The 23040-nt window shown below is 39.5% G+C and overlaps 1 protein-coding gene across 1 annotated transcript in view; it reads right to left on the bottom strand.

The window, feature by feature from the left end:
• LOC138851529 (uncharacterized) overlaps positions 1-19320 on the bottom strand; it is an 87494-nt gene extending 68174 nt beyond the window's left edge. The window contains exons 1-2 of the mRNA XM_070080739.1: positions 19204-19320; positions 14111-14253 (exon numbers count right to left, since the gene is read on the bottom strand). Of these exons, the coding sequence (XP_069936840.1) occupies positions 14111-14240 (130 nt within the window). The 5' untranslated portion in view covers positions 14241-14253; positions 19204-19320. The remainder of the gene's footprint in view (positions 1-14110; positions 14254-19203) is intronic.
• Positions 19321-23040: the final 3720 nt, after the last annotated feature.

The following is a 23040-nucleotide window of genomic DNA, read 5'->3' as shown; positions in this document are numbered from 1 at the left end:
TGTGGGGGGTTGGCATAGTGGAGCATACTTTCATTAGACGAGATTATGCGGCGAGATTGGATAGAATGTACGTGTCTTGTGTGGTTACAGTGCAGAGAGTGAATGTGATAAATGTTGTTTTTTCGGATCATAGAGGAGTTGTAATGGATGTAGATATTGAGGGCGTGCCTAGGAGGGGTCCATCATTTTGAAAATTGAATGTAAAGTTATTGAAGAGAGAAGAAAGTCGTTTGTCTTTCGGGCATATGTGGGAACGCCTTGTGGTTGAAGCACCTGGAGATGTGGCTTTGGTTTATTGGTGGGAAACAATAGCCAAAAAGTGAATTAAGGAATATTATATTAGTCAAGGGGTGAGATATAACCAGTTACAGTATGGCTTCCAACGATATTTAGAGGGGCAGTTGCGCGACTGCTATGTACAAGTGAATGGTAATTATCCTGTTATAGAAATTGAAAGAATTAAGGAGCAACTAAGAAATTTACAAAACGAAAGGTTTGATGGGAAAAGGCTTAAGGGTGGAATCGAAGAGGTTTTGTGGGGAGATCGGCCGTCGGCGTGCGTGTTGAGGAATCAACACAGACGTCGCAAGGCAATGGAGTTAATGGAGTTGAATGTTCAGGTAGGTATGCAGGGGTATAGAGTGAATCAGGTGTTGACGACGATGGAGGGTATGAGTGGGTATATTGATGCTTGGGTTAAATTGAAAACGCAAAGTGTTGGAATAAGTGAAATTGCATTGCAGTCAATCGGTAGGTTTGTGCAGTGTGAGCTGATGGAGCATGATCGTTTGATGTTGGGAGGGCCGATAACGGAATGTGAGACTTGGGAGGCTTTATCTGGGGAGCAATTAGGTAAGGCGCCAGGAATTGATGGGTTGCCCAGCTACTTTTATCTTCAAAATTGGAACGTTTTAAAGGGGTTTTTGGTACGTTTATTCAATATAATGAAGCGGGATGGGGTTTTAGGGGAACAACAAAGGTTGGCTGTGGTCGTCCTAGTTCCTAAAGGTGAGCCATTAACGGTTAAAGATTATCGTGCAATCTCGTTATTATGTGGGGACCATAAAATTTTTGGAAGGATCTTGGCTAACAGAATAAAAAAAGTCCTGGGAAAAGTGACTGACAAGGGACAATATGGGGTGCCGGGCAGGTCTATGTATGAAGGTCACGGTATGATTAGAAGTTTTATTGAAGAAAGAGTAAGATTGGGAGGGGAGGGGGTATTGGCTATAGATTGGGAGGCGGCATATGATAGTGTGGAACGGGAGACATTATGGAAGATCATGAGATGGCAGGGGTTTGGGGTGGAAATTATATCATGGGCCAAATTAATGTATCAGGAGGCAACCTTGTGTGTGCAGGTGAATGGGAGGTTGGGAGATCGAATTCAGATGGGAAGGGGTTTGCGTCAAGGTTGTCCCCTTTCACAAATTTTTTTTGCTTGTTTTCAAGATCCCTTTTATAGAGGGATAAGGGTGTTATTGGAAGCAAATGGGATGGGTAATGTAAGGGGTGGGGGAGCGGGCATTGTTGGATATGTCGACGACACGACGATTTTGGTGAGAGAAAACATGGATTTACTTCGGGTAGAAAAGTTAGTGAAAGTTTTTGAAAAGGCTTCTGGCATGACGATTAATACGGGGAAAACAAAGTATATGAATCTTGGAAAAGGGTCACGTGAGGAAGGAATGGTTGCTGAAAGGTGGGAAAGGGTGGACCAAATAAAGATATGTGGGATCGTTTATGTAAGTGATATCAAGTTAGCACAAATAAATTCCGTGCGTATCGTTGATAGTGTTGTGAAGCGCCTCAGTGGTTTAAGAGCTGCTAATTTAAGTTTGCAACAAAGGGTGATTACAACGAATGTGCTATTATATAGTAAACTATGGCATGTTACAGTAATATTTCCGATACTTCGTTGTGAGTTAAAAAGGTTACAAAAAAGTGTTTTTAGATTCATTTGGGGAACAGGGAGCGAATGGTTAAGTAGAGCGGTTGTTACACTCCCGGTTGGCCGTGGAGGGCTGGGTCTTATAGATGTCGAAAAGAGGATAATAAGTATGTATTTAAAAAGTAGTTATAAGCGGGAGGGGGGGGGCGAAAGAAGATGGTCTTCATAGGATACATCAGGATATGCGACGGTGGTGGGTGGGTAGGGAGTTCATGATAGGTGAGGCAATGTTACGGGTCTTAATAAACATGAGGGATCCTTCACATATTAAATTGAGAAATCTTGATAGGGTAGATGGTAAGGCTGTGGTAGCGGTGGTAGAAGGAGTTTATCCGATGTATGATTTGCGTAATATTTGGGGGCGTTTAAACAAATTGCATTTAAAACCTAAAGTCAGAGAAGTTATGTATAGATTTTTACATGGAATCTTGCCGTCAGGAATGGTTTTATTCTATAGGAGAATACGAGAGGATGGGAAATGCAAGGATTGTGGAGGATTAGCGACTATTTATCATACGGTGTATTTTTGCGATTGTATTGAACTTATAAGGGTTTGGATGGGTAAGGTTTTAAGGTTAGTGGGGGGAGGGGGTTTGCAGGTCTTGAGGGTTTTAAGTTTAGATATAACTGGGGTGAATAAAAGGGTTGAGAATGCGATTGGGTATATGATTACAGATTATATATATATGATGGTTGTCCAGCACAATTGGTGTCAATGGCTGGCTGGACAAATACTGTAAGGAAAATGCGGTAACATTCATTGACAACTGGGACCTCTTCTATGGCAGAAATGACATGTATGCCAGGGATGGGGTTCACTTATCTAGGTCTGGGGTGGTAGCACTGGCAACTGCAGTGGAGGGAGCAGTTAGGACTTTAAAATAGGAATAGTTAGTGGTATGGGTTTTGGCAGGAAAACAGTGAAGTCCCAGTGTAGTAATATTACGAGTTCTAGGGGAACTAGTAATAATAAGAACGAGGTAGATATTGAAAAGCCAGGGACCTTGGGTGATAAGGACAGTAATAGGTTTAGTAGAAAAATAGAAATGAGCAGGAAGGGTAAAGAGAAAGGAGAGTCTTTCAATGTTTATTATGCTAATTGCCGTAGTGCTAGGAATAAGATGGACAAGTTGAGATTAGTTGCTAGTGCAGGTAACATTGATGTATTTGCCTTAACTGAGACGTGGTTTAATTCAAAACGTCGGGACATGCCTGCGGAATGTCATATTCAGGGTTTTAAATTGTTCCAAGTAGATAGAAGTATCGGGAAGGGGGGTGGGGTGGCATTGTATGCCCGAGATCGCTTGAACTGTTGCATAAAAACCGGTATTAAGTCTGAAGTAACACACACAGAGTCTGTTTGGATAGAATTTTCAGAGGGGCATGAAAAACTGATTTTAGGAGTGATATACCGTCCCCCAAACTTAGATAGGGACCAAGGGAGACTACTATGGGAGGAAAGTGTTAAGGCCACAAGGCACGATGATGTAGTAATTCTAGGAGACTTTAACTTTAGTCATATTGATTGGAATTTCTTGACTGGGAATTTAGAATCATACGACTTCTTAGAAGTAGTTCTGGATTGTTTTTTGAAGCAGTTTGTGACAGAACCTACAAGGGGAAATAACCTGCTTGACTTAGTTATGGCAAACAATGAATCCCTTGTTAATAATTTAGAAATTTCAGAGGAACTGGGTGCTAGCGACCACAAATCAATTACATTTAGCATTGAATGGAAGTACGATAGTAGCGATAACTCAGTAACAGTCCCAGATTTCCGCTTAGCAGATTACAATGGGCTTAGAGAACACTTATCATCAGTTGACTGGGGTAACGAAGAGAGCTATCAATATGACAGTTTTCTGAACACTATACATGCTGCTCAAAGAACGTTTATCCCATATAAAGAAATTAGATCAAATAGAAATGACCCAAAATGGATGAATAATAGGCTCAAATATCTACTAGGGCATAAGAAAGGAATTTATAGGCATATCAAAAGAGGTGAGGGTCATCTTATGAATCAGTATATTGACATTGAGAGGGACATTAAAAAGGGGATAAGAAAAGCTAAAAGGGACTATGAAATTAAAGTTGCTAGGGATTCTAAAACTAACCCAAAAAGTTTTTTCCAGGTCTATAGAACAAAAGATAGAGAAAAGATAGGTCCCCTTAAAAATAACTATTGGCACCTTACTGACAAAGAGAATGAAATGTGCTCGATTTTAAATAATTATTTTCTCTCAGTTTTTACACAGGAAGACACTAACAATATTCCAGTAATTAATTTTTATAGTGGGCTAGAAGAAGATAAATTATGTAACATCACAGTCACTAGTGAAATGGTTGTGAAACAGATAGACAGTGGCAATATAAACACAAATGCAGTATAATGTGATCCTTTATTGACTACGTTTCGCCCACACAGTGGGCTTTTTCAAGTCACAAACAGAACTACCTGGGGTGGAAGGAACGCGAGTATTTATAGTCCGGCTGAGGTCAGGTGAAGAATGCTGCATCTGATGATGTACCGAGTGGGGTTATAGAGTCTAAAAACTTGGGTAGCTTAGAAAGGAGATTGGATAAGTTTGTGAGCAGACCTTCTACAGTGTTCTTATGTGGGATAGCGATGAAGAAGTTTCTTGGCAAGTGGTTCAGCTATGTTATAGAAGCCACTATTCTGGTTGAAGTTGTTGGATATAGAAATAAGTGATGATTCCAGGATTCTTCGGTATTGAGTGTTGTCTTCTGTGGCGATAAGTCTTGAGTTTCTGTAGTTTATCAAGTGGTTGTGTGAATTACGGTGTTGTACGCAGGCATTCCTTGTGTCGTCAGATCTGCTTGCGTATTGGTGTTCTGAAATACGTGTTTGGAGGTCCCTTGATGTTTCGCCCACGTATAACTTGTTGCAGTCATTACAAGGGATTATGTATACCCCTGCAGAGGATGGAGGCTTGTCCTGCCTACTACTTGTGATGTCCTTGATGGTCGTGGTTGTGGAGGTAGATACTTGGAATGATGTTTTGGCAAAGATGTTGGAAACATGTTTGGCAATGGAGTTGGTGGGAAGGACTACAGAAACTCAAGACTTATCGCCACAGAAGACAACACTCAATACCGAAGAATCCTGGAATCATCACTTATTTCTATATCCGACAACTTCAACCAGAATAGTGGCTTCTATAACATAGCTGAACCACTTGCCAAGAAACTTCTTCATCGCTATCCCACATAAGAACACTGTAGAAGGTCTGCTCACAAACTTATCCAATCTCCTTTCTAAGCTACCCAAGTTTTTAGACTCTATAACCCCACTCGGTACATCATCAGATGCAGCATTCTTCACCTGACCTCAGCCGGACTATAAATACTCGCGTTCCTTCCACCCCAGGTAGTTCTGTTTGTGACTTGAAAAAGCCCACTGTGTGGGCGAAACGTAGTCAATAAAGGATCACATTATACTGCATTTGTGTTTATATTGCCATTGTGTCGGTATTTTATACCATTTATTTCCAACAGATAGACAGACTGAAGCAAAATAAGTCGCCGGGTCCTGATGAGGTTTTTTCAAGGGTTCTTAAGGAATGCAAAATGGAACTCTGTGAACCATTAACTAATATTTTTAATTTATCTCTTCAAACAGGTGTAGTGTCTGATATGTGGAAGATGGCTAATGTAATTCCTATTTTTAAAACAGGAGACAAGTCGTTACCGTCAAATTACCGCCCAATAAGCCTGACTTCAATTGTAGGCAAATTACTAGAGTCAATTATAGCTGAGATTATAAGAAGCCATCTCGATAAGCATAGCTTGATTAATGATACTCAGCATGGATTCACAAGAGGCCGGTCTTGTCTAACTAATTTATTAACTTTCTTCAGTAAAGCTTTTGAGGCTGTTGACCACGATAAAGAATTTGATATTATTTACTTAGATTTTAGTAAGGCTTTTGATAGAGTTCCGCACCATAGACTGTTAAAGAAAGTGGCAGCTCATGGCATTGGGGGAAAAGTGCTCTCGTGGATCGAGTCATGGCTCACTGACAGGAAACAGAGAGTGTCCATAAATGGGGTTAAATCCGAGTGGGGATCTGTAACAAGTGGCGTTCCACAGGGATCAGTCTTGGGCCCGTTGTTGTTTATAATATATATCAATGATCTTGATGAGGGAATTACTAGTGATATGAGCAAATTCGCCGATGACACAAAGATAGGTAGGATAATTGATTCAAACGTAGATGTTATGGAACTTCAGGAGGATTTAAACAAACTATTCTTGGTCAGAAAAGTGGCAGATGCAGTTCAATGTAGATAAATGTAAGGTTCTGAAGCTTGGGAGTGCCCATAACCCTAGTACTTATAAGTTAAATGATGTAGAACTTAGCCATACAGATTGCGGAAAGGACTTGGGGGTTATGGTGAGCAGCAACCTCAAACCAAGACAGCAATGCCTAAGCATACGTAATAAGGCAAATAGATTACTGGGATTTATATCAAGAAGTGTAAGCAACAGAAGTCCAGAGGTCATACTGCAGCTTTATACATCATTAGTAAGGCCTCACCTAGATTATGCAGCTCAGTTCTGGTCTCCGTATTACAAAATGGACAAATTCGTTAGAAAACATTCAGCGTAGGATGACTAAATTAATACATAGCATTAGAAATCTTCCTTATGAAGAAAGATTGAAGACTCTTAAGTTACATTCACTTGTTAGACGAAGAATGAGGGGAGACCTGATCGAAGTGTATAAGTGGAAGATAGGTATTAATAAAGGGGATATTAATAAGGTCATGAGGATGTCTCTCCAAGAGAGAACCCACAGTAATGGATTTAAATTATATAAGTTTAGATTTAGAAAGGACATAGGAAAGTATTGGTTTGGAAATAGGGTAGTTGATGAGTGGAACAGTCTACCTAGTTGGGTTATTGAGGCTAGGACTTTGGGTAGTTTCAAATTTAGGTTGGATAAGTACATGAGTGGGAGGGGTTGGATTTGAGTGGGACTTTCACATCAGAGCTTATTTCTTGGGTGGCATTGAAAATTGGGTTGGGCAAATGTTTTGTTAGTGGGATGAATTGTAAAGGACCTGCCTAGTATGGGCCAACAGGCTTCCTGCAGTGTTCCTCCTTTCTTATGTTCTTATGTTCTTATGATGTGGGCTATGAGGGAGGCGGACGTGCGTGCAAGAATTAATGCGTTGGCAGCAACTTTTTATAGGACACAGTGTAGGAATAAAGGGGTGTGTGGAGGGAGATGGGAGAGAGATTTTAGTGAGGGTTATCGAAATTTCACATTAAGGGATTTATGGGATTTGCAAAGTGGGTAAGGGGATACAACGGGCTATTTTCCTAGAATGGGGAGTGAGCATGGAGAGCTGTTTTTATGGATGTATAATTGAGTTTTGATATCTAGGGGCAATAGGGTTATTGCCCCGAGGGTTTCAGGTACGACACAGTTATCATTTGGAAGTGTGTTGCACTACGATTGTATATTATTATTTTTCATGTATAAATCATTTCAAGGACTTTATGATAAAAATTTTCAATGAGATTCAAATATGTTATAGGTGTCTTTAATGATTTTATTCTATTGTAAATGGTAAAAAGATCTTTATTTTCAGTTTAATTACAGAGTTTTTTCTTATGTAAAGCACAACTTAAATGGTGTAAGTTAGAAAATAGGTAGTTTTGATATTTTAAGGTTGTTTTTTCCTTTTAATGTATTTATCGATGGAGGCAATATGTTGAATATTGCTAAGATTTGTTAACAGAAAATTTCTGTACTCTTGGAGTTAATACAGGTGAATGTATTATTCTTGGTTGAATGGAGGTATTATAATTGATGGTGGATGTGAATGTGTTAAATATATCAGTATGTTTTATATTAACATTACTTTGTTTAGCACATGTAGGAGAACTGACAGTCAGAAATATTTACCTTAGTTTAGCACATGTAGGAGAACTGACAGTCAGAAATATTTACCTTAGTTTAGCACATGTAGGAGAACTGACAGTCAGAAATATTTACCTTAGTTTAGCACATGTAGGAGAACTGACAGTCAGAAATATTTACCTTAGTTTAGCACATGTAGGAGAACTGACAGTCAGAAATATTGACCTTAGTTTAGCACATGTAGGAGAACTGACAGTCAGAAATATTTACCTTAGTTTAGCACATGTAGGAGAACTGACAGTCAGAAATATTTACCTTAGTTTAGCACATGTAGGAGAACTGACAGTCAGAAATATTTACCTTAGTTTAGCACATGTAGGAGAACTGACAGAAATATTTACCTTAGTTTAGCACATGTAGGAGAACTGACAGTCAGAAATATTGACCTTTGTTTAGCACATGTAGGAGAACTGACAGTCAGAAATATTTACCTTTGTTTAGCATATGTAGGAGAACTGACAGTCAGAAATATTGACCTTAGTTTAGCACATGTAGGAGAACTGACAGTCAGAAATATTTACCTTTGTTTAGCACATGTAGGAGAACTGACAGTCAGAAATATTGACCTTTGTTTAGCACATGTAGGAGAACTGACAGTCAGAAATATTGACCTTTGTTTAGCACATGTAGGAGAACTGACAGTCAGAAATATTTACCTTAGTTTAGCACATGTAGGAGAACTGACAGTCAGAAATATTTACCTTAGTTTAGCACATGTAGGAGAACTGACAGTCAGAAATATTTACCTTAGTTTAGCACATGTAGGAGAACTGACAGTCAGAAATATTTACCTTAGTTTAGCACATGTAGGAGAACTGACAGTCAGAAATATTTACCTTAGTTTAGCACATGTAGGAGAACTGACAGTCAGAAATATTTACCTTAGTTTAGCACATGTAGGAGAACTGACAGTCAGAAATATTTACCTTAGTTTAGCACATGTAGGAGAACTGACAGTCAGAAATATTGACCTTAGTTTAGCACATGTAGGAGAACTGACAGTCAGAAATATTTACCTTAGTTTAGCACATGTAGGAGAACTGACAGTCAGAAATATTTACCTTAGTTTAGCACATGTAGGAGAACTGACAGTCAGAAATATTTACCTTAGTTTAGCACATGTAGGAGAACTGACAGAAATATTTACCTTAGTTTAGCACATGTAGGAGAACTGACAGTCAGAAATATTGACCTTTGTTTAGCACATGTAGGAGAACTGACAGTCAGAAATATTTACCTTTGTTTAGCATATGTAGGAGAACTGACAGTCAGAAATATTGACCTTAGTTTAGCACATGTAGGAGAACTGACAGTCAGAAATATTTACCTTTGTTTAGCACATGTAGGTGAACTGACAGTCAGAAATATTGACCTTTGTTTAGCACATGTAGGAGAACTGACAGTCAGAAATATTGACCTTTGTTTAGCACATGTAGGAGAACTGACAGTCAGAAATATTTAGAATGAGAAGAGTGGGATTTCCTTTGTATTGCTTTTTATTCGTTGTAAATATGTACATCAATGATTTAGAATAGTTAGTGTGTTTTTGGTAAATTTATGGTTTGTTACGATAATCATATTGTAGTAGGACTACTAGGCTTAGGTAGATGGTATAACTTATGATAATGGTGTAATGTTTCTTGACATTACAAGACTATTATAACAAGGTGGTTCAATGTTTTTATGGCAAGCAATTTATTGGAAAAAATTTGAACGTATTCTCATAAAGTGAGGGATGTATCAGTAGACCTATGCTGATTACTGTAGTGGTTTGTATATGAGGTTTCTAAATTTATGTAGGTCCATTCTTATTCTATATTCCTTTCTTGTGTTCAGAGCAGAAGGAATTTGAAAAAAAAAAAAAAAAAAGGATAACTGTACTGTACATATATCAATTCCGAGATAATTAAGAGATACAATGCTTAATTTGATGAAGAATTAGGTTGCATTTTTACTATTGTTAACTTATACACATGTATCTAGTTTAGGACAGTCTAAGCTTCGGCATCAGATATAGTATTGGTTATAGTTGTTATAATGTTAACAATGTAATGGTAATAGTTATTGTTTCAATATCCGATGTCAGGATGTTCATTCAGTGCAATATATTTGTTTGAACTTTCTTGTGACTCATGTTTATGTATGGTTTTAAATAATAAAAAAAAGAATGTTGTTGGTACACTTGTGTGAAGCGTTCCTTCTTTTTTGGATTGTGTACACGTATGTTGTACTTTAATTTGTTGTACCATGTCGCTTGGTTTAGTGACATATGTTTGCTTCCATGTATAATGTATACTGTATTTTAAATAAATTATAAAAAAAATTTGTAAAAATGCTAGATCTGCTTTACACAGCATTGGAAAATAAGGAATATCCACTAGGAATTTTTTTTGACCTTAGAAAAGCTTTTGACACAGTAGACCACGACATCCTACTCCACAAACTTGACCATTATGGTATAAGAGGCCATGGGCTTGCATATTTTAAATCCTACCTTACTAATAGTTATCAGTATGTCACCATTAAAGACACAGCATCATCAACACGGCAAGTTGATACTGGAGTTCCGCAATGAGTGTCCTTGGACCCCTGCTCTTCCTCATTTACATCAATGATCTTCCAAACATATCCCAACACCTGAAACCCATTGTCTTTGCTGACGACAAGACTTATGTCATCTCTCACCCTAATCTTGCCACCCTCAACACCATTGTTAATGAGGAGCTGCTCAAAATATCAACTTGGATGACAGCCAATAAACTTACACTTAACACTGACAAAACCTACCATATTATGTTGTTAGGTAAGACACATATGCAACAGTTAGGTATCTTTATTATGAAACGTTTCGCCTACACAGTAGGCTTCTTCAGTCAAGTACAGAAAAGTTGATAGAAGCAGAAGATACTTGAAGACGATTTAATCAGTCCATCACCCTTAAAGTTTTGAGGTGGTCAGTCCCTCAGTCTGGAGAAGAGCATTGTTCCATAGTATGAAACAATATGGAGAAGAAGTGACAGGATGGAGCTTTTTATAGCGCCAAGAGGTGAGACGTATAAAAAGCTCCATCCTGTCACTTCTTCTCCATATTGTTTCATACTATGGAACAATGCTCTTCTCCAGACTGAGGGACTGACCACCTCAAAACTTTAAGGGTGATGGACTGATTACATCGTCTTCAAGTATCTTCTGCTTCTATCAACTTTTCTGTACTTGACTGAAGAAGCCTACTGTGTAGGCGAAACGTTTCATAATAAAGATACCTAACTGTTGCATATGTGTCTTACCTAACAACCTGTCGGTATTTTATACCATTTTAATGTTCAATCTACCATATTATGTTTGGTAGCAGAGCAGGTGTTGCGCAACTTAACATTAAGATCGACAGCACTCTAATTGCCAGACATAATGGCGGCAAATTCCTAGGCCTGTGCCTCAACAACAACCTGCATTTCAGCACCCATACCTAGCACATATCAAAAAAAGTATTCAAACCAGTTGGGATCCTCTCCAACATACAATACTACATGCCGCAAAATGCCCTTCTCACATTACGCCATTCACCCATTTATCCATACCTCACCTATGCTATTTGTGCTTGGGGATCAACTGCAGCAACACACCTAAAGCCAATAATAACTCAATAAAAAGCTGCAGTAAGAGTAATCACTAAATCCCATCCCTGGCAACACCCCCCACTATTCATAGATCTAAACTTACTCCCTGTTCAGAACATCCACACTTACTACTTTGCAATCTACATATACAGGACCTTAAATTCCAATATTAACCTTTACCTAAAATGCTTTCTTGATATGTGACAGGACCCACAGGCATAACACCAGACACAAACATCTTGACGGCAATCCCCATGTCCAACTAAACCTTTACAAAAGTTCAATGTATGTCAAAGGCCCTAAAATCTGGAACGCCCTCCCTGAATACTCTAGAACTGCAGACACATTCTTCACCTTCAAAACTACCGTTAGAAAACATCTTATCTCCCTAATATACCCCGTCAACTAACTACATAAAAACCACCTGGTGGTTCACACTTACACTCACTCACCCATTTGACTATAAACACAGAAATACGTATCTTAATCTTAAAATAATGATTCATAACTAGTTATAAGTTTGCCTGTGATACTCCAATATAGAAACTTTGTATTGTGCCAAAACAAAAGCATTCACATTGCTAAACTCACAAACTAGTATTTAGTCAACTTACTCCACAATTTGTAATAATTTAGGGTCAAGAATTAATCTAAGTTTGCTCGAAATGCCTAGCCATGCTAGGTGTTTAGTGGCACCCTCTGTAATTAGTATTTTATTACATATAAACCACAAAATAAGCAAAATCTGTAAACCCCGCATTGTAATCCTTATAGAGAATAAACTTTGATTTGATTGATTGATTGATGTTGTCCTTGTTCAAGTCATTTTTGAATTTTAAGTGAACAAGGGAATGTGGAATGTATTCATTGGTGGGGGGGGGGGAGTGTAAGAAATAATGTGTAGGTTCCATTATATCTATGAACTTTTGACACAGTAGACCACGACATCCTACTCCACAAACTTGATCATTACGGTATAAGAGGCCATGTGCTTGTTTATTTCAAATCTTACATTACTAATAGGTATCAGTATGTCACCATTAAAGACACAGCATCAGCAACACGGCCACTTGATAGTGGAGTTCCGTAGGGAAGTGTCCTTGGTCCCCTGCTCTTCCTCATATACATCAATGACCTTCCAAACGTATCCCAACACCTGAAACCCATTCTCTTTGCTGACGACACGACTTATGTCATCTCTCACCCTAATCTTGCCACCCTCAACACCATTGTGAATGAGGAGCTGATCAAAATATCGACTTGGATGACAGCCAATAAACTTACGCTTAACACTGACAAAACCTACTATATTATGTTTGGTAGCAGAGCAGGAGATGCACAAATTAACATTAAGATTGACAACACTCTAATTACCAGAAATAATGGGGGCAAATTCCTAGGCTTATACCTTGACAACAACCTGAATTTCAGCACCCATATCCAGCATATAACCAAAAAAGTATCCAAAACGGTTGGGATCCTCTCCAAGATACGATACTACGTGCCGCAAAATGCCCTTCTCACACTATACCACTCACTTATTTATCCATACCTCACCTATGCTATTTGTGCTTGGGGATCAACTGCAGCAACACACCTAAAGCCAATAATAACCCAACAAAAAGCTGCAGTAAGAATAATCACTAAATCCCATCCCTGGCAACACCCCCCCCCTCTTCATAGACCTAAACTTACTCCCTGTTCAGTACATCCACACTTACTATTGTGCAATCTACATCTACAGGGCCTTAAACTCTAATATCAACCTTGACCTAAAACGCTTTCTTGATAGTTGTGACAGAACCCACAGGCATAACACTAGACACAAACATCTCTACGACATTCCCCGTGTCCGACTAAACCTTTACAAAAATTCAATGTATGTCAAAGGCCCTAAAATCTGGAATACCCTACCTGAGAACTCTAGAACTGCAGACACATTCATCACCTTCAAAACTACCATTAGAAAACATCTTATCTCCCTGATACACCCCGTCAACTAACTACACGAATACCACCTGGTGGTTCACACTTACACTCACTCACCCATTTGACCATAAACAGAAATATTAATCTCAATCTTAAAATAATGAATCCTGTGATACTCCAATACTGAAACTATATACTGTGCCAAAACAAAAGCATTCACATTGCTAAACTCACAAACTAGTATTTAGTCACTTAGCCATAATACCAACTTACCTCATAATTTGTAATATTTTACAATTAAGAATAAAACTAAGTCTGCCCGAAATGCCTAGCCATGCTAAGCGTTCTAGTGGTACACTCTGTAATCACTATTTTACTACATGTAAACCACACAACAACCAAATTTCTGTAAACACAGCATTGTAATCCTTATAGAGAATAAACTTTGAATTTGAATTTGTGTACTTGTGAAACAACGTACGTAGAAGCAGTCTGTAGGTTGTGTTAAGTTTATTTTAATGTCCTTATGTATGTGCTTATTCAGTAGATTGTGTAGTGAATGTTTATTGTTCATTACCAGTGTCAATGTTACATATTGTTATATGTACCTATATATATTTGTACATGAAGTTTTAAAAAAAATATAAAAAAACTACTAACCAGGGGTGATAGTGAAGGTAGTAACGTCGTGTTGACCACCAGGATGACTCTCAGCAAGGTGGTCCTTCAAGACCTCCTGCAGCCACCTCTCACTGACCTCCTTGCTACACCCGGGAGTCTTCACACTCATTGCCAACACCTGCCTGCAAAACCCGTACGGGTTTACAGTGGAGGGGAAACTCTTGATAGTGCATCTAAGGGGCGACCTCAATAAATTTTCTCTGATCCTTTATTTACTGTTCGATTTCGTTCATTTTTGATCTACTTTCAGTAGCTTATATGAATGTTACTCTGACGAAGTTTCAATAAAATCGACCAATGAACAAATGAAAACAAAAAATGCTTAATATAAAAATGACATTTAGCAGCCAAGTGCTACAAAGTGGCTGTGAAAAGTTGTTTGGACACTTCCTACTGCTTAAACAATGCGAATCCATTTATATTATCATTGTAAATACTCTAATATACCTTATCTTTATCCCTCCCCCCCCCCAATATTACTGTTGGTACGTTTTTCTGATATCTAGGAAAATATCGGCCATTTACTCCCACACAAATGGAAACCATGTTTGGGAATTTTCAAAATATTTTCGGTAATCTTGCAAAACATTCTTTGATTCATGTTCATTGTGAAAATCATTTCCATCTGTTCATTATTAATGGCATATTTTTAAGAAATAGATCAGTAAGCTACTTCCCAGATATTTGAGGAAAAGTGTATACAGCTGATAATTTAAAAAAACAAAATTTATATATATATATATATATATATATATATATATATATATATATATATATATATATATATATATATATATATATATATATATATATATATATATATATATATAATATATATATGTATGTATGTATGTATGTATGGAGAAAATCGTGATTTTTTCAGTCTTTGCGTAAGATAAGCGTTATCTTACAGTTACCCATGACATACATAACGTTTTCTGTAGTGTTAGTGCTCAGAGGCCCTGAGAGAGAACGTAAAATAAACCTCTAACTAACAGATTATTGATCGGCGGCCTCGCCATTTCACCTTGTATTATTATTATAATAATAATAATAATAATAATAATAATAATAATAATAATAATAATAATAATAATAATAATAAGAGAAAGAAAGTACCGCTCTGTAAAAGATGTTAATCATTATTAATTTGACCGTCTACATTATGTTTATGTTATTTATCTTACGTGTGATATAATTTTGGAAGAAATGTGATACGCAGATAAAATGTATTGGTAATGGTATCGTAGTTACACAACATTTTCAGTGCCATAAACGACTGGTTTCTCTTTTGACTACCGCCCACAGGATGGGTAAGAGACGCATTATAAACATATTAAACTAACTTCTACCAGCAAGGCGATTCGTCAGATACCTAACACTCCTCCTCCTGGCCCGCCCCTCCCCCCCCCTCCCCTCCCCCCCTCTCTCTCTCTCTCTCTCTCTCTCTCTCTCTCTCTCTCTCTCTCTCTCTCTCTCTCTGATAGAGTTCCTACCACGTTGTAACCATGCCAGATGCTAAAATTAATATATTTCCTGGAGTTTATCTGGAGAGGGTTTCGGGGGTCAACGCCCCCGCGGCCCTGTCTGTGACTAGGCCTCATGGTGGATGAGGGTCTGATCAACCTGGCTGTTACTGCAGGCCGCACGCAACCCGACGTACGAACCACCGCCCGGTTGGTCAGGTACTGGCTTTAGGTACCTGTCCAGTGCCAGGGGTCTAATGGTAACCCTCGTATGTATGCTGGGAGGCAGTTGAACAATCTTGGGCCCCTGACACTTACTGTGTTGTCTCTTAACATTCTAGTGGCACCCCTGATTTTCATGGGGGGGGGGAAGGATGTTGCATAGTCTGCCGAATCTTTTGCTTACATAGGGAGTGATTTTCGTGTGCATGTTTAGTACTAATCCCTCTAGGATTTTCCAAGTGTATATAATCTTGTATCTCTCCTGCCTGCATTCCAGGGAGTACAGGTTGAGGAACTTCAAGCGTTCCCAGTAATTGAGGTGTTTTATTGCAGTTGAGTACCATGAAGGTTCTCTGTACATTTTCTAGGTAAGCAATTTCACCTGCCTTGAAAGTGATTTCATCGCCATGGAAAGGTTTCCCTCTCGTATTTCTTCTCCCTGGACGGGTTTCCCTGTCATATTTCATCGCCCTGGACAGGTTTCCTTGTTAGTGTGCAGCAATATTCCAGCCTAGATAGAACAAGTGACCTAGAGTGTCATCATGGGCCTGGCATTCCTAGTTTTGAAGGTTCTTATTATCCATCCTGTCATTTTTCTAGCAGATGTGATTGAAACAATGTTATGAGCTTTGAAGGTGAGATCCTCTGACATCACCACTCCCAGGTCTTTTGCATTGGTTTTTCGCTCTATTGTGTGGTTGGAATTTGTTTCATACGCCGATGTAGTTTTAATTTCCTCACGTTTTCTATATCGGAGTAATTGAAATTTCTCATCATTGAACTTCATATTGTTTTCTGAAGCAGATTTCAAGATTTGGTTGATGTCCTCTTGGAGTCTTGCAGTGTCTTCAGTGGAGGACATTTGTCATGCAAATTCGGGTGTGATCTGCAAAGGAAGACACGCACTGTGACTTATATCCCTGTCTATGTCTGATATGAGGATGAGGAACAGGAAGATAGTACTGTGCCTCGTGAAACAGCTTTTCACCGAAGCCGCCTCGTACTTTACTCTGTTTACTAATACTCTGTTCTATTTGCTAGGAAATTATAGATCCACCTGCCAACTTTTCCAGTTATTCCTTTATCGTGCATTTTGTGTGCTATTACACCATGGTCAGGCTTGTCAAAGGCTTTTTGCAAAGTCTGTGTACGTATACTACATCTGCATTTTGTTTGTCTTCTAAAGCATCCAGGACCTTGCCATAGTGGTCCAGTAGTTGGGACAGACAGGAGCGACCTGCTCTAAACCCATGTTTTCCTGGGTTGTGTAACTGAGAGGATTATTATTATTATAATCAAAAAGAAGCGCTAAGCCACAAGGGCTATACAGCGTAACTGAGAGGAATATAGATGGGTGGCGACCTTGCTTCTTAGGACCCTTTCAAAGATTATGATATGGGACATTAGCACTACCAGTCTGTAGTTCTTTGCTATTGCTTTACTGCCCCTTTTGTGTAGTAGGACTATGTCTGTTGTTTTTAGCAGCTGTAGGATGGCCCCTGTGTCCATGCTCCCTCTCTACACAATGTTAAAATCACATGATAGGGGCTTCTTCCAGTTCTTGTTGAACACGGAGTTCCACCAGTCAGGGCCTGGGGCAGAATGCATGGGCATATCATTTATCGCCTTTTTGAAGTCATGTGGCATAATGGAAATATCAGATTGGTTCGAGTCTGCCAAATTCTCTCATAAAAAATTAATTTAGATCATTGACTCTCAGTCTAGTTAGCGGCTCGCTAAAAAAACCGAGTGATACTGGAACTTGTGTAGTTCACTCATTTTCTTGCTGTCATCTGTGTAGGACCCATTTTGTTTAGGTAAGGAACCAATGTTGTTTTCGTTTTGGTATAAGAAAAGATTTTTTTGGGGTTTTCTTTCAATTTCATTTATGGCTTTTAGTTCTTCCCACTTTTCTAGACTCCTGTAAGATTCCTTCAGCTTTACTTCGATGTTTGCTATTTCTCTGACCAGTGTCTCCCTACGTATTACACATATATTGGCGTCTTTTAGCCGCTCTGTTATTCTTTGTCTTTGCCTGTATAGGAAGCGCCTTTCTTTTTCTAGTTTATATCTTCTCCTGTTCCTTAAAGGAAAATGCTTTGAGCATACCTCAAGGGCCAAAGAGTTAATTTGTTCTAGACACATGTCTGGATCCGTGTTACTTAGGCTGCCTTTCCAGTTTATATCATTTAGATCCTGATTGACTTGGTACCAGATTATGTTTTTGTTACTTAATAATAACGTCTTTATTTAATACAAGTACATGTACAAGGTATACAGTCCTAGTTGACATCAATGACATACTACTATATAGAAAGTCACTTGTTATACTCAGCATTTCGGGCAAGTTAGGTCAGTGTCCCAGGATGCGACCCACACCAGTCTACTAACACCCAGGTACCCATTTTACTGATGGGGAACATAGACAACAGGTTGAAAGAAACACGCCCAATGTTTCTACTCTGGCTGGGAATCTAACCGTCTCTCACCGTGTGAAGCGAGAACGTTAACCACCAGGCCACCAGAGCCCCTTTGAAAAAAAACTGGAAAAAAATTCTGAAAATTCACTGCATGTAAGGACATATGTGCCGCTTCATTACAAAAAAAAGGTTGAAATAATTATAATTACTTGTAGAAACATCGTCGCTTGATCACTAACACACTCAACTCACACACTGATGTCCGGAAATCGAATCCCTAGTACGGCTGGAAAACATTACATGTTCCCTAAAGACACCTGCTATTCAAGTCCACCCAACAATAAAATGGGTACCTGGGTGTTAGTGGACTGGTGTGGGTCGCATCCTGGGTGTTAGTGGACTGGTGTGGGTCGCATCCTGGGTGTTAGTGGACTGGTGTGGGTCGCATCCTGGGACAAAACTGACTTAATTTGCCAGAAATACTTTACAAAACATATGGCTTTCTATATAGTAGTATGTCATTGATGTCAGTTATGGTCTGTATACCTTGTACATGTACTGGTAGTAAATAAATATTATAAATATTATTATTATTATTATTATTATTATTATTATACATCAATGTTGCCAGAGTGTTTAACTACTTTTCTGTAAACTTAAATGAGTTAAGTTTACAGAAAAATAGTTAAACATTTTCCGAGACAGCCCCCCGCCCCCCCTAAGTGGCTAAGTGTCCAAACAAGTACAGAGGAGGACCAAGTGGAGTGCCCTGGGGTACACAGGAACTGCTTACTGGGGACACTGAGGTATAGCCAAGTAGCACTGTTAACTATATCATCAAGGTCACAATGATTAACAACTCAGCCTGACTCAACATAAAAGAGGAAGTTCTTACTTATTAAAACTTCCTACGCTTAATTATGGGATAAATTATAATAAATGATTTACAGGAATAAATACTCACTAGTTAGTGGATAAAGTGATGAGAGGAAGACTCGTACGTCCACCTTCAACAACAACCCCAGGGTGAGTGTAAACACTGGTGCTGCCGGGGGGGTAAGTGCCACGGACGAGGTTATCGTACCTACTGTATAATATTATTATTATTATTATTATAATCAAAAAGAAGCGCTAAGCCACAAGGGCTATACAGCTACTGTATAATAAATAATAATATTAATAATAATAATAATAATAATAATAAACAATAATATCTTTACCTACTACCAGTACATGTACAAGGTATACAGTTAGTTTAATATGTTTATTATGCACCCCATACCCATCCTGTGGCAGTAGTCAAAAGATTACAGAGGTACATAATGGGTCCAGGGACTGGGCCTCAAAGTTTTGATAGCTGAGCAAGTTACAGAGGTAATGAATTCACAATTTACAAAGGTAATGAACTCACAAGTTACAAAGGTAATGAACTCCAGGTAGGTCTAGTCACAATCATGACAAGTTACAAAGGTATTTACAGATTACAGAGGTACACAATGGGTCCAGGGACCGGGCTCCAAAGTTTTGATGGCTGAACTAGGTACAAGGTAATGAACTCACAAGTTACAAAGGTAATGAACTCACAAATTACAAAGGTAATGAATACTGTAAGAATGGTTACTTACGTTTATACATGCGTTTATACATGCGCAGGGAGACACTGGTCAGAGAAATAGCAAGCATCGAACTTAAGCTAAAAGAATCCTTTAGGAGTCAGGAATCGCGGGAAGAACTAAAAGCCATAAATGAAATCGAAAGAAACCCAAAGTATTTCTTCTCCTATGCCAAATCAAAATCGAGAACAACGTCCAGTATTGGGCCCCTACTTAAACAAGATGGGTCCTACACAGATGACAGCAAGGAAATGAGTGAGCTACTCAAGTCCCAATATGACTCAGTTTTTAGCAAGCCGCTAACCAGACTGAGAGTCGAAGACCAAAATGAATTTTTTATGAGAGAGCCACAAAATTTGACTAACACAAGCCTATCCGATGTTATCCTGACGCCAAATGACTTCGAACAGGCGATAAATGACATGCCCATGCACTCTGCCCCAGGGCCAGACTCATGGAACTCTGTGTTCATCAAGAACTGCAAGAAGCCCCTATCACGAGCCTTTTCCATCCTATGGAGAGGGAGCATGGACACGGGGGTCGTCCCTCAGTTACTAAAAACAACAGACATAGCCCCACTCCACAAAGGGGGCAGTAAAGCAACAGCAAAGAACTACAGACCAATAGCACTAACATCCCATATCATAAAAATCTTTGAAAGGGTCCTAAGAAGCAAGATCACCACCCATCTAGAAACCCATCAGTTACACAACCCAGGGCAACATGGGTTTAGAACAGGTCGCTCCTGTCTGTCTCAACTACTGGATCACTACGACAAGGTCCTAAATGCACTAGAAGACAAAAAGAATGCAGATGTAATATATACAGACTTTGCAAAAGCCTTCGACAAGTGTGACCATGGCGTAATAGCGCACAAAATGCGCGCTAAAGGAATAACAGGAAAAGTCGGTCGATGGATCTATAATTTCCTCACTAACAGAACACAGAGAGTAGTCGTCAACAGAGTAAAGTCCGAGGCAGCTACGGTGACAAGCTCTGTCCCACAAGGCACAGTACTAGCTCCCATCTTGTTCCTCATCCTCATATCCGACATAGACAAGGATGTCAGCCACAGCACCGTGTCTTCCTTTGCAGATGACACCCGAATCTGCATGACAGTGTCTTCCATTGCAGACACTGCAAGGCTCCAGGCGGACATCAACCAAATCTTTCAGTGGGCTGCAGAAAACAATATGAAGTTCAACGATGAGAAATTTCAATTACTCAGATATGGTAAACATGAGGAAATTAAATCTTCATCAGAGTACAAAACAAATTCTGGCCACAAAATAGAGCGAAACACCAACGTCAAAGACCTAGGAGTGATTATGTCGGAGGATCTCACCTTCAAGGACCATAACATTGTATCAATCGCGTCTGCTAGAAAAATGACAGGATGGATAATGAGAACCTTCAAAACTAGGGAGGCCAAGCCCATGATGACACTCTTCAGGTCACTTGTTCTATCTAGGCTGGAATATTGCTGCACTCTAACAGCACCTTTCAAGGCAGGTGAAATTGCCGACCTAGAAAATGTACAGAGAACTTTCACGGCGCGCATAACGGAGATAAAACACCTCAATTACTGGGAGCGCTTGAGGTTTCTAAACCTGTATTCCCTGGAACGCAGGAGGGAGAGATACATGATTATATACACCTGGAAAATCCTAGAGGGACTAGTACCAAACTTGCACACGAAAATCACTCACTACGAAAGCAAAAGACTTGGCAGACGATGCACCATCCCCCCAATGAAAAGCAGGGGTGTCACTAGCACGTTAAGAGACCATACAATAAGTGTCAGGGGCCCGAGACTGTTCAACTGCCTCCCAGCACACATAAGGGGGATTACCAACAGACCCCTGGCAGTCTTCAAGCTGGCACTGGACAAGCACCTAAAGACAGTTCCTGATCAGCCGGGCTGTGGCTCGTACGTTGGTTTGCGTGCAGCCAGCAGCAACAGCCTGGTTGATCAGGCGCTGATCCACCAGGAGGCCTGGTCACAGACCGGGCCGCGGGGGCGTTGACCCCCGAAACTCTCTCCAGGTAAACTCCAGGTAATGGCTACAATCATGAACAAATTTTAGAGTAATGAGCAATTCACACTTCCACACCCGGTCACAACTGTAGTGAGTTATTGGTGCAAATGTTGATTGCTGAGTCTCTCTCTCTCTCACACACACACACACATACAAATTCATACACACACACATAATCACAAACACACACACACACACACACACACACACACACACACACACATACACAAACTCATACACACACACGCACACACACTCATACACACACACACACACATACACACACACTCATACACACACACACACTCATACACACACACACACTCATACTCACACACACACTCATACTCTCTCTCACACACACACACACACTCACACAAACACACACACGCACACACACGCACACACACACACGCACACACACGCACACACACGCGCACACACGCACATGCACATATGTGGTAATGCTTTATTTACAGCTAGCAAAGTCAGGGTATTTCTCCAGAATGGTCTGTAATATACCACTGTGGATAAAATACTTAGCCATTTCTTGAACACTTCTGAGTGAGTAGTTTCTAAATTCATTAATTTTATCGCACTCCAGTACATAATGACGCAGGATGTGACAATAATCCATCTGGCAAAGTTTACATTTCGTTTGGTCTACATCTGGTGGTGGTGATTTAACCTGCCAAAGACACTTGTAACCCAGCCGGAGCCGGGCGGTAGTGACATCCAAGAGTCTGCTTATTTTGTTGGATGCACCATAGACATGTGGCTCCTCCTGCATGATAGAATGATGATAGATGGACTCACTGGTGTCAATGTCCCTGAGCCTTAAGTCCATAAAATTCAGCTGAAGTTCTTTTCGTATTATTGTTCTCAAACTACTACCTGACAAGCCAAGATTGTAATCTACTCCCTCTTTGAAAGCATACAGCTTAGCTAATTTATCAGTTCTATCATGCATCTGAAGACCAATGTGAGATGGAATCCACAGCATGTGCACTCTGACTCCACTGTCCACAATCCTACCATACCTGTGTCTGGCTTCTGACACAAGCATGCCACAATTTATGCTTAATGAGTTGAGAGCATTTATGGATGACAGAGAATCAGTTACAATTAAACTGTCAATCTTTGATACAT

Source organism: Cherax quadricarinatus, unplaced genomic scaffold (genome assembly GCF_038502225.1).
Source record: "Cherax quadricarinatus isolate ZL_2023a unplaced genomic scaffold, ASM3850222v1 Contig893, whole genome shotgun sequence".
NCBI classification, from domain to species: Eukaryota; Metazoa; Arthropoda; class Malacostraca; order Decapoda; family Parastacidae; genus Cherax; species Cherax quadricarinatus.
The sequence above is the reverse complement of the archived record's forward strand: the minus strand, read 5'-3'. Positions and strand labels throughout refer to the sequence as shown.